We start from the raw sequence: 12,190 nt of genomic DNA, 5'->3' as shown, positions 1-12,190 counted from the left end.
CTTAATGTTTATGATAGTTGCCATTGACTAAGTTGATAAGTCACATAACATTCTATACTGTCATCTGGTGGCCTTGTGAATAATCTTGTATTAATATTACTTGGAATATTTAACATGTATAACAAGTATCTTTTTCCTTCTGTGCTAAAAACAGAAGATAATTTCATTAAACCCTAATATCAATGACAATATCGTATTCAGGATAGTATTTACTTAATATTAATAACACTGCTTTTGCTGGATGATCAGCAATCATTTTTTCTTCTTATAGATGGGAAAGCTAAACCTAAGTCATTCATAAGGGGCCTAGCAATGACAGCTTATGGTTTTATCTCAAGGCCTTTATCCCTAGTAGTTTGAACTGACAGGTTTATTTTCCTGCATTTCAAACCACTATCAGAAAATGCTGATAACCTTATTAAGCTTTTTCTTTTCTTTTCTTTTTTTTTTTTTTTTTTTGAGACAGTCTCACTCTGTCGCCCAGGCTAGAGTGCAGTGGCGCAATCAGAGTTTAATGCAGCCTCTGCCTCCCTGGTTCAAGTGATTCTCATGCCTCAGCCTCCCAAGTAGCTTGGATTACAGGCATGTGCCATCAAGCCTGGCTAATTTTTGTATTTCTAGTAGAGATGAGGTTTCACCATGTTGGCCAGGCTAGCCTCGAACTCTTGGCCGCAAGTGATTCACCTGCCTTGGCCTCCCAGAGTGCTGGGATTACAGGCATGAGCCACTGCGCCTGGCATGTTTTCATCTTTTTTTTTTTTTGAGACAGGGTCTCACTCTGTTGCCTAGGCTGGAGTGCAATGGTGTGACCATGGCTCACTGCAACCTCAAACTCCTAGGCTCATGTGATCCTCTGCCTCAGCCTCCCAAGTAGCTGGGATTACAGGTATGTGCCACCATGCCCAGCTAATTTTTTAATTTTTCTTTTGTAGGGATGGGGTGTTGCTATGTTGACCAGGCTGGTTTTGAACTGCTGGCCTCAAGCAGTCCTCCTGCCTTGGCCTCAAAGTGGTAGGATTACAGGAACTAAGCCACTGCACCCAGTCAAATTTTCTTCTATTGCTGTAACATGTGAGAGCTAAAAATGGTGTGTAAATTATTAGTTTTCTAGAAACATCTTTAGTTTTCTATAAGAAAACATAGAATTTATTTAGCTTTTAAAAAATGCTGTAGCAGCTGGATGTGTTGGCTCATGCCTGTATTTCCCAGCACATTGGGAGGCTGAGGTGGGCGGATCACTTGAGGTCAGGAGTTCGAGACCAACTTGGGCAACATGGTGAAACCCCATCTCCACTAAAAATACAAAAAATAGCTGGGCACGGTGGTGCATGCCTGTAATTCCATCTACTCAGGAGGTTGAGGTATGAGAATCACTTGAACCCAAGAGGTGGAGGTTGCAGTGAGCCACGATCACACCACTGCACTCCAGCCTTACTCTGTCTCAAAAGAAAAAAAAAGGGCTGTAGCAAATTTTTTTCAACCTAGATTTGGACTCATTTGTCTGGATAGATTAGTGATTATCCTGAATATGAGAGCTGTAGTTCTAGTGCGAAGACAGAAACTACCCTGAGTCTTGTCCTATAGCTAGTGTGCTTAAGATGGATTCACCACTCAAAATGATTTGCTTGAAAGGTGAGGGCTTTATAACATGGAGGAGAATATGAAGCAAAATTTCAGAAAGATAGTAAAATCTGTAAATAACTTTTTATTAACCTATTTGAGAATGCCATAAAAGCAAGCCACAAAAGTCTTGCGTGTCCAGTACTGAAAGGAGAATTTTATGTTTCTCACATAGTTCTTAGGCATAATAAACTTTTTTCTATGAACTTGCATAGAGAAGTAAGGCATAATAAACTTATTTAAATATATTTTTTTCTTAATTTGACTGTGTAAGTAGTATTTCCTTCTTGTCCTTCAGTTGACTATCTTTCTATTTGAGGATTTTATTAAACTGAAGAGATTAGTTTCATTAACTATCACTTTTCCATGTTATCCACAGTGAAGAAAGCCTAAAGTAACATGAGTGTAGTAACTCACATAATATTTATTCATTAGTCCTTCAGTAATTTAAAAATTGCATCTACCTGGAAAATTATTTTGGGTATTGTTTTCCTAAAAATTACCCATGAGATAGTAGTGCTGCTACTACTACTAATAGTAACTGAGAAGTACTGCTTCATTTATTTGTTTGTTTGTTTGTTTTAAAAACAAGGCCTGACTCTGTTACCCAGGCTGGTCTCAAACTCCTGGCTTTGAGCGATCCTCCCGCTTCTGCCTCCCAAAGTGCTGGGATCATAGATGTGAGCCACCACACCCAGCTCTGTTTTATTTATTGGATACCTGTCATATTCTAAACTCTGTAAACTCGTGTGTTGTTTCATTTAATTCTTTTTTTTTTTTTTTTTTGAAGATGGAGTCTTGCTCTGTCACCCAGGCTGGAGTGCAGTGGCACGATCTTGGCTCACTGCAACCTCAGCCTCCCGGGTTCAAGTGATTCTCTTGCCTCAGCCTCCCGAATGGCTGGGACTGCAGGTGCACGCCACCACACTCACCTAATTTTTATATTTTTAGTAGAGACGGGTTTTCACCATGTTGGCAAGGATTTTCTCAATTTCTTGACCTCACCTGCCTCGGCCTCCCAAAGTGCTGGGATTACAGGCGTGAGCCACTGCGCCCCGACTGTTTTATTTCTTAACCCTGTGATATAGGTACTATTATGATTATTTTCATTTTACACATTTGATATTGGGGGAAATTGGGTATGATGAAACTTTAGAAATGCTATTTTCATTTAGTTTTATTACGTTGGCTGAGAGTCCTGTGTTGCATGCAGTAACTTTGGGCATAAAATTATGATAGGAAACCCATTTCAAAGGTGTTAAGTGATTTGTCCACTTACACGTGCTATATGTCGGATCCAAGATTTGAATCCAGACCTCTGAATCCCAAACCCATATACTTACTATTATTATTATTACACTAAGTGAATTGAATTCACCAGTCTTACTTCATTTGAAAAAATTTGTTCACGTTATTAATAGAATGCAACACTTGCATTGGTGGTACGTGGTGGTAAATGAAGATTATACTTTTGTGCTCCTGCATGTTTATCATCTTCTGCCACCTCTAAAGGTAGAGTATGAGAGAGATGTGTAGAATGCAGGGCCTCCAGAAATCCCAGCCCGAAGTTTAGACCTGTTAGTTATTTTAAGAAGTTTTCTAATGCTACTCATTTTCTGTTTGTCTTTTCACTGAAGTTTGTTGTTGTTGTTGCCTTTTTGCAGCAGTGATTCCAGCAGTAGTTCAAGTGATGATTCTCCAGCTCGATCAGTTCAGTCTGCAGCAGTCCCAGCACCCACTTCGCAGTTGCTTTCATCTCTGGAAAAAGATGAGCCCCGTAAAAGTTTTGGGATCAAGGTCCAGAATCTTCCAGTACGCTCTACAGGTAAAATTTTGTGTGAATGTCCTTTCCTCTGTGCTACTACTGAGGAATGAGGTATGATACTGCATTACATTGAAATAACTTTGGGCATAAAATTATGATGGAAAACCCATTTCAAAATATTAACGTTTTAAATGAGGAAACCTATGAATAATGGAAAAGTCTGCTTAAGCTATTCTGTGGTCTCTCCTTTACTCGTAATATTTTTAATTGACAGCTGACCATAATATACTGTTACTCCTACATTAGTCATGTTGAGCATGTAAACAAGTTAAAACTGTTAGTATATAGTCATACCAACAAAGACCAAATTAAGTATTTCTTAGCTAAGTGTATTTCAGTGATTGCTTAAATTATTTATTAAAATAGCCTAAAAGCTTATGTATCAGGTTTGTCAGTAGAGTTATTGAGACATCAATGTTGATGAGCTTTTGATTTAGAGTACTTGGTAATTTAGAAATGGACAAGGGAGTAAAATTGGCTTGCCTTTCTATACACCTTTTGTATTTCTAATAAAGCAAATTAACACAAGACCCCCAGATGGTATGATTCATCTGTAAAGGATATTAAAATTGTTTAGCATGCTACATGACACTTCTCACACAATTTTATCATTGAGATGATCCTTGGAAAGATAGAAAGATGCCTTTCCATTTCAAGTCTTTAACACTTTATAAATATATATAGAAAATTTTTATTATGAAACATACCCCAAAGTAGAAGGAATAGCAAAATGAACTCCCGTTATACCCAAGATTCAGAAATCATCATTTTGCCATTTTTGCTTTATCTGTTTCCTGTCTTCCGGCTTTCCTACTCTTTTTTTTTTTTTTTTTAACCTTTAGGGTGAATCCTTGATGTTGTTTTATTTCACACCCACTTACAGATACATATTTATGTATATATCTGTAATATATAAGGGCATTTTTCTGGATAACCACAGTATCATTCTTACCTAACAAATAACCAATACTGTCATCTAACACTTAGTTTATTTTCAGACTTGTACAATAATCTCTAAAATGTGTTTTTGGAGCTTTTTTGTTTGAAAAAGTAATGTTTTAATGACAATAAAACTTAAGTCACATCTCAGGCTAGATCCATTTGTGGTTCATAAGCATGATTATTGGGTTTTCACGCCGTGTGCGCTGTGCCTCCTTCAAACCTTGTTACGACATTGGCATATTACCTATCTGACATGAACAAAAAAATGAGAAAATCAGGCTAAAGATTTAGTAGGTTGCTTATTGAGTTATAATTAAATTAGAAGAATTAATAACTTGGTTCTGTTTGGGAATTTAGATACAAGCCTTAAAGATGGCCTTTTCCATGAATTTAAGAAATTTGGAAAAGTAACTTCTGTGCAGATACATGGAACTTCAGAAGAGAGGTATGGTCTGGTATTCTTTCGTCAGCAAGAGGACCAAGAAAAAGCCTTGACTGCATCAAAAGGAAAACTTTTCTTTGGCATGCAAATTGAAGTAACAGCTTGGATAGGTCCAGGTAAGACACAAGCAAGGCGAGTTTGAGTTACACATCATACACACTGTTTGTGTTGCAGTATATGAGAAGGCAGCGTATGATCCTGAATGAGGACACTATTCTGGCTTTATTTATTGACATGTTTCCATTGTCTTCTGTTTTAAAAGATGGTTCTATTTATTGTTCAACTTAATAAAAAGCATTGTTTTGGTTAGGGAGGATAGATTTTTCTGTTGCTATAATGGAGACTTGGTAACTGTTAAGAGTCTGAAAGGCAGAACTGTAGACCCTTATTAAGTCCAGCCTTCCCAAAAGGATTGAATTTATCAAAACTAGGAGGTAGCTCCTAGGAGTATGACAACAGAATTACCTTGAATTAGAAAGGAAACTACTTCTGGCTGGGCGCGGTGGCTCATGCCTGTAATCCCAGCACTTTGGAGACTGGATCATCTGAGGTCAGGAGTTCAAGACCAGCCCGGCCAACATGGTGACACCCTGTTTCTACTAGAAATACAAAAATTAGCTGGGTGTGGTAGTGCACGCCTGTAATCCCAGCTACTTAGGAGACTGAGGCAGGAGAATTGTGTGAACCTGGGAGGTGGAGGTTGTAGTGAGCTGAGATCGCATCACTGCACTCCAGCCTGGGTGACAGAGCAACACTGTATCTTAATAAATAAATAAAATAAAAAGAAAAAAGAAGGCAAACTACCTCTTAATATTGATGCGAGGGACTTGTTAGAACAATTTTATTTCTATTATACCAAATACAAATTGCGTCTGTTTTTCCAGCTTGCATGACCTTGAAGACAGAGTAACAGGAATAAGCCTTATCGGTGCAACCCGCTGAGAATTTCCAGGGAACATTTTATTATCATGAACCTACCTGTGAAACCTGTTGTAAGGCAGGAAATCTCACACATGGCTTGCATCGGCATTTCTCCTGTTTCAGGACCGCCTGCAGTACTTGTTTAAAAATGCAGACTCTTTAACTCTGCTCCAGCTTACTGATTCAGAATTTACACACTTAAGTTTGGGAACCCCTGATTTAAGAGAACTTGTGAGTAAATCTGTAAAGGAATCAATAGAAACATTAAAAATTTATGGTCACCTTATGAAGCTGAGACAATTGAACTTGTAAGACTTTTAAGTGGAATTTGTAGGGTAAACATGGCCTGTTATAGGATAAATATGAATATTCTCAGAATTCATTTATTAGACAATTACAAAGAAAAAAAATGTAGTTCCCCTGATGAGGATGCACAGATATGTTATTTGCATAGTAAAACTGGCATGGAATTTTTAGGGTGATCACTGCAAAATGGTCACTCTGATGTTACCATGAAACATAACAATTCAAAGGAGTATTATCTTTTCAAAGGATAATAGGTTAAGCCTTCACAGACCTTCTTCCATCAAGTTTGAGATGGACTGCCCTAAATTTTACGAAACTAAGAGCAACTCCAGGAGTTCTTTAAAATTTAACATATTTGGAACAGGTCAGAACTGCTTGAGAAACATTTAGAATGTCATATGATCTATATACATTTCTAGAGCCAATTATAATTATTAAGTAAGGAAGATCTCATCCAGGGCATTCAGTATGTAACTTTTATCTCTAGATGGTAGGGCTAGCTTGAGATTTTTACTGTAAAAAGCTTTTAACCTAGATATTTAGCACCTAGGAAGTAGGATTTACCTACTTGCCAGTGAAAATTTTGAGAAGTTTGGTTGGTTCAAACATAAGAAAAGCTAAATAATTTTCCCAGATAGGACAACATTAAATACCAGTTAAATGGGATATGTGAAAGCAGTTGAATTTTGAGTATGGAGACTTAGTTGGAATTTTGCTGTCAGATGGTTAAATCATGAATGTTATATTGAAATGTATTAAGCTGATTGCTTAGGTCAAGGATTATTTTCAAAGATCCAAATCCAAGAAACCTAACTTTGCATATAGACCGCTTGGTGGCCTCTAAGATTTCTTTTCCCATACATTGCATTACAATCCCCTAAACATGAAATTACAGGTTCAAGAAATTTTTTCCCAAATGTGTGTGGACATTAAGACTTTGACTGGTTGTGAAGGTTAAGTGGACTACACGTGAAAAACTTTTTTTTTTTCTTTTGCTAACTGAATTTCCGATCTTGAAAATTTACTGCTGAGCGTGGTGGCTCACACCTTGATTGATTGATTGATTGATTGGAGACAGGGTCTCACTCTGTTGCCACCCAGGCTGGAGTGTAGTGTCATAATCATATCTCACCAAAACCTCGGCCTCCTGGGCTCAAGCGATCCTCCTGTCTTGGCCTCCCAAAGTGCTAGGATTATAGGCATGAGCCACCATGCCTGACCAAGCTCATGCCTATAAACACTGGGAGGCTGAGGCAGGAGGATCGCTTGAGCCCAGGAGTTTGAAATGAGCCTGGGCCACAAAGTGAGACCCCATCTCTACAAAAAATAAAAAACCAGGCCCTGTAGTCCCAGATACTTGGGAGGCTGAGGTGGGAGGATTGCTTAAGCCCAGGAGTTTGAGGCTGCAGTAAGCTATGATCCCACCACTGCACTCCAGCCTGGGCAACAGAGCAAGACCCTGTCTCCAAGGGGGAGAAAGAAAGAAAGTAAATGTACCAGGCCATTTGGTGGGAATGAAGCCGTTACAGATTTTAATAGTTGCAAATCATGCTTTCCTCTTGTGATTCTGCCTTTCGGAGCACAAACCTCAATATTCTATCTGAATTTTTTGAAATATTCTCAAATGTCTGCCCACATTTAAATGAAGACCAAATTGAGCTTAAAATTAGATATATTCCTTTGACATATGCAGAATATATGGAGACAGCTATTATGAGCCCTGGGCAGTTTCTGGGTCCACCTGAGTTTGTGAAAGTACATCATAGTCTGATTGATGAAAGTGGTAAGATTAATTGAGCTACCATTGGAGCCATCAGTCTGGACTCAGAAGTGAGATGTATTCTGACTTAAGGTCCCTGAAATTGAGTTTTAAAAATACCAGTGTCGTTGACATTATCAGTAATGTTCAATGGCTGACCCTAAATGCTTCATTTCAGTAAAGTTGATTAAATATTAATTTTTTGGATGGCTTTGTTTTACATTAAGAAAAAAGAACACACAGTAGTTTCCTATAATTGTTATCTACAAAACCTTGAGTGTTCCTGCCTTAGACCAAGTTTATAAATGGAGGTTCAGAGAAAGGCTATGATAAATTACAAGTTAAGCCAGGGCTTTTGATCATAAAAAAATAGAGGCCGGATGTGGTGTCTCACACCTGTAATCCCAGCACTTTGGGAGGCTGAGGCGGGTGGATCACCTGAGATCAGAAGTTCGAGACTAGCGTGCCCAACATGGCGAAATCCCGTCTCTACTAAAAATACAAAAAATTAGCTAGGCGTGGTGGTGGGCGCCTGTAATCCCAGCTACTTGGAAGGCTGAGGCAGGAGAATTGCTTGAATCCAGGAGGCAGAGATTGCAGTGAGCTGAGATTGCTCCACTGCACTCCAGCCTGGGCGACAAGAACGAAACTCCGTCTCAAAAAAAAAAAAAGAAAAGAAAAGAAGTCGTAACAATCACTTAACCTCTTTCCGTTTGTCATTGGGGACCATGCAACATCAAAAGATATTTAAAACATACTGCTTTAATCAGTTTTCATAGTTACTCTTATATCTAAAATTTATGCATGTAGACAGTTGATTTATTGTGTTAGTATGAGAGGGGCGAAATGCTAAATATCTTGTAAAATGTTGAAAAGTAAATGAAATTAAACAAACAATGAAGGTGGACTATTTTCAGCTGAGTTTTTGTATCTATTTCAGAGTGTAGTTTTATACTCCAAATTGAGAGCCTGCCACGTAATTTTGGAAATTAGGATTAGGCTCAAATAATTAATTACCTTTTTTGCTGGGGTTTAAATTCTATTTCCGTGTCAGTGATTATTTTTAAAACAAATCAGGCCAAGTGCAGTGGCTCACGCCTGTAATCCCAGCACTTTGGGAGGCTGAGGCAGGAGGATTGCTTGAGACCAGCCTGGGCAACAAAGTGAGTCCTTATCTCTATGGCGTGGGGGGAAAAAAACTAGCGAGGCATGATGGCATGCACCGGTGGTCCCAACTACTTAGGAGGCTGAGATTGGAGGATTGCTTGAGCCTGGGAGGTTGAGGCTTCTGTGAGCCATGATCGTTCCAGTACACTCCAGTCTGGGTGGCAGAGCGAGACTCTGCCCCAAAAACGACAACAGATCACCTTAGCAAAGATATCTGCTTTATTTTTTCTATTTTATTTTTGAGACAGGTTCTCTCATCACCCAGGCTAGAGTGCAGTGGCATGATCACAGTTCACTGCAGCCTCAACTTCTCATGCTCATGCTATTCTCCCACCTCAGCCTCCCGAGTAGCTGAGAATACAGACGTGCGCCACCATACCTGGCTAATTTTTTTTTTTTTGGTAGAGATGGGGTTTCAACATGTTGCCCAGGCTAGTCTCAAACTTGGGGGCTCAAGCGATCCTCCCACCTTGGCATCTTAAAGTGCTGGAATTACAGGCGTGAGCCACCATTCCCAGCTAATTTAGCAGATTTAAATCAGTTTATTTTTTAAAGGTTAAACAAAGTGTTACTTCAGCCTTAATTTTTAAAAAAATGTTTCTTTAGCCTTTGTATTCCTTTTTTGCTTTAGAGTTAATAAGGGGTGGCTATTTCTGAAGGTGTTTATGGTATTTCAGTTTGTGTGAGTATTCAAGCCTATTATTTCAGACATTTTGTTTTTTAAATGTAGATTTTTTTCCATGATATATAAATATGCATTAAAATACCCTCTTTTCTTTTTACTCGGCCCCCATTCCACTTACAGAAACGGAAAGTGAAAATGAATTTCGCCCCTTGGATGAAAGGATAGATGAATTTCACCCCAAAGCAACAAGAACTCTCTTTATTGGCAACCTTGAAAAAACCACTACTTACCATGACCTTCGCAACATCTTCCAACGCTTTGGAGAAATTGTGGTATGTTGCTTTTACTATGAAAACAATTTTAGGTCTTTGTCATAACACATAAAGCATATAGTACAGATTATATTTGGAAAGGTGATGTTTAATGGTGTAATGAATATTGCTGTGTGCTTTTAGCTCTTGCTAAAAGATAATCCAGAGAAACCCATTGGGTGTGGTTCTATATATGTGTGTAAAAATGTAATATATGTCCTTTGTTTACACATACATAATTTCTTATTTCTCTTTTTTTTTTTTTTTTTTTTTTGAGACAGTGTATCACTCTGTCTCCCAGCCTGGAGTGCAGTGTCATGATTACGACTCAAGGCAGCCTCAACTTCCTGGGCTCAAGTGATCCTCCCACCTCTCAGTCTCCTGAGTAGCTGGGACTTACAGACGTGTCCCACCATGCCCAGCTAATTTTCGTGGTTTTTTGTAGAGGTGGTGTTTTGCTGTGTTGCCCAGACTGATTCTTACCCAATTTTTATCTTTGTTCTTTGGGTTCTGTTTTTTGTTTTTGTTTTTGTTTTTGTCTTTTTTTTTTTGAGACGGAGTCTCACTCTGTCGCCCAGGCTGGAGTGCAGTGGCCGGATCTCAGCTCACTGCAAGCTCCGCCTCCTGGGTTCACGCCATTCTCCTGCCTCAGCCTCCCAAGTAGCTGGGACTACAGGCGCCCGCCACCTCGCCCAGCTAATTTTTTGTATTTTTTTTTAGTAGAGACGGGGTTTCACCGTGTTAGCCAGCATGGTCTCGATCTCCTGACCTCGTGATCCGCCCGTCTCGGCCTCCCAAAGTGCTGGGATTACAGGCTTGAGCCACCGCACCCGGCCTGGGTTCTGTTTTAATGCCATCTCTAGTCCTGTGGATTGAAAGGAAAATCTGGAAGAGAAAAATATTTGTAAAAATGAAGCAGCAGGCTGAGCATGGTGGCTCACGCCTATAATCCTAGCACTTTGGGAGGGTGAGGTAGGCAGATCACTTTGAGCTCAGAACTTTAAGACCAGCCTGGGCAACATGGCGAGACCCTGTCTCTACAAAAAGACAAAAATTAGCTCGGCGTTGGTGGCTTGCTTCAGTAGTCCCAGCTACTCAGGAGGCTGAGGCTGGAGAACCACTTGCGCCCAGAAAGCAGAGGCTGTGGTGAGCCGAGATCACGCCACTGTACTCCAGCCTGGGTGGCAGAGTGAGACCCTGTCTCCAAAAACAGAAGCAGCAAATTAGCGTATGATTGTTTTGTGATCACAGTGCACATCAGAAATGCCTTGGGGATTGCTAGAATATGGATGTCGTCTGTTAGCAGTTCAGTTCTATTAGGAAGTTTTAATTTGAATCATTTATTACACAAGTCATTGTTAGATTAAGGGGTTCAAGAAGTTTTCTGTTCCTTTATGACTCAAAATTGGAGTCAGTTTAAAAATGCAAATATTTTGGTCACAGCTTTGTAATCTTGGGATATACTGTTATTATTTTTTTAGACAGAGTTTCACTCTTGTAACCCAGGCTGGAGTGCAGTGGCGCGATCTTGGCTCACTGCAACCTCTGCCTCCTGGGTTCAAGCGATTCTCCTGCCTCAGTCTCCTGAGTAGCTGGGATTACAGGCGCCCACCACCACGCCCAGCTAATTTTTGCTTTTTTTTTTTTTTTTTTGAGACAGAATTTGGCTTTTGTTGCCCAGGCTGAAGTGCAATAGCACAATTTTGGTTCACTGCAAACTCCGCCTCCCGGGTTCAAGCAATTCTCCTGTCTCAGCCTCTGGAGTAGCTGGGATTACAGGCGCATGCCACCACACCTGGCTAATATTTTGTATTTTTTATAGAGACGAGGTTTCATCATATTAGTCAGGCTGGTCTCAAACTCCTGACCTCAGGTGATCCCACTGCCTTGGCCTTCCAAAGTGCTGGGATTACAGGTATGAGCCACCACACCCGGCCTAATTTTTGTATTTTTCAGTAGAGACGGGGTTTCACCATGTTGGCCAGACTGGTCTTGAACTCTTCACCTCAGGTGATCTGCCTGCCTTGGCCTCCTAAAGTGGTGGGATTACATGTGTGAGCCACCACACCCGGGCTGGGATATATCATTTTGTAAGATATCAGCCTTTCTTATCTCCTCAAAATCTTTCATAGAATCGTAACTTCTGTAGGAATCTGCGCATGCCTTCTTTCTTGGTTCAGCCACAGCAAACTTATAGAGAACCGCAACCCCCAGTTAATGCTCCAACAATATGATATTACAGATTCTTGGCCAGAAACTCACACATCTGAGG

General features: G+C 39.8%; 1 protein-coding gene and 1 non-coding gene across 4 annotated transcripts in view; both read left to right on the top strand.

The window, feature by feature from the left end:
- The window catches only part of SPEN (spen family transcriptional repressor), a 98,502-nt gene that overhangs the window by 63,660 nt on the left and 22,652 nt on the right, over positions 1-12,190 (top strand). For all 3 annotated transcript variants that reach the window (XM_045379955.2, XM_005544696.4, XM_074019347.1), the window contains 3 exons: positions 3,285-3,445; positions 4,745-4,945; positions 9,788-9,939. In XM_045379955.2, coding sequence (XP_045235890.2) covers positions 3,285-3,445; positions 4,745-4,945; positions 9,788-9,939 — 514 coding nt within the window. The remainder of the gene's footprint in view (positions 1-3,284; positions 3,446-4,744; positions 4,946-9,787; positions 9,940-12,190) is intronic.
- On the top strand, positions 4,541-4,641 carry LOC123571209 (small nucleolar RNA U13). Its single transcript, XR_006695390.1, has one exon. It is a non-coding gene; the product is annotated as a small nucleolar RNA U13 (small nucleolar RNA).

The sequence above is a fragment of the Macaca fascicularis genome, chromosome 1 (genome assembly GCF_037993035.2).
Source record: "Macaca fascicularis isolate 582-1 chromosome 1, T2T-MFA8v1.1".
NCBI lineage: Eukaryota > Metazoa > Chordata > Mammalia > Primates > Cercopithecidae > Macaca > Macaca fascicularis.
This window is presented reverse-complemented; position numbering and strand designations above follow the sequence as displayed.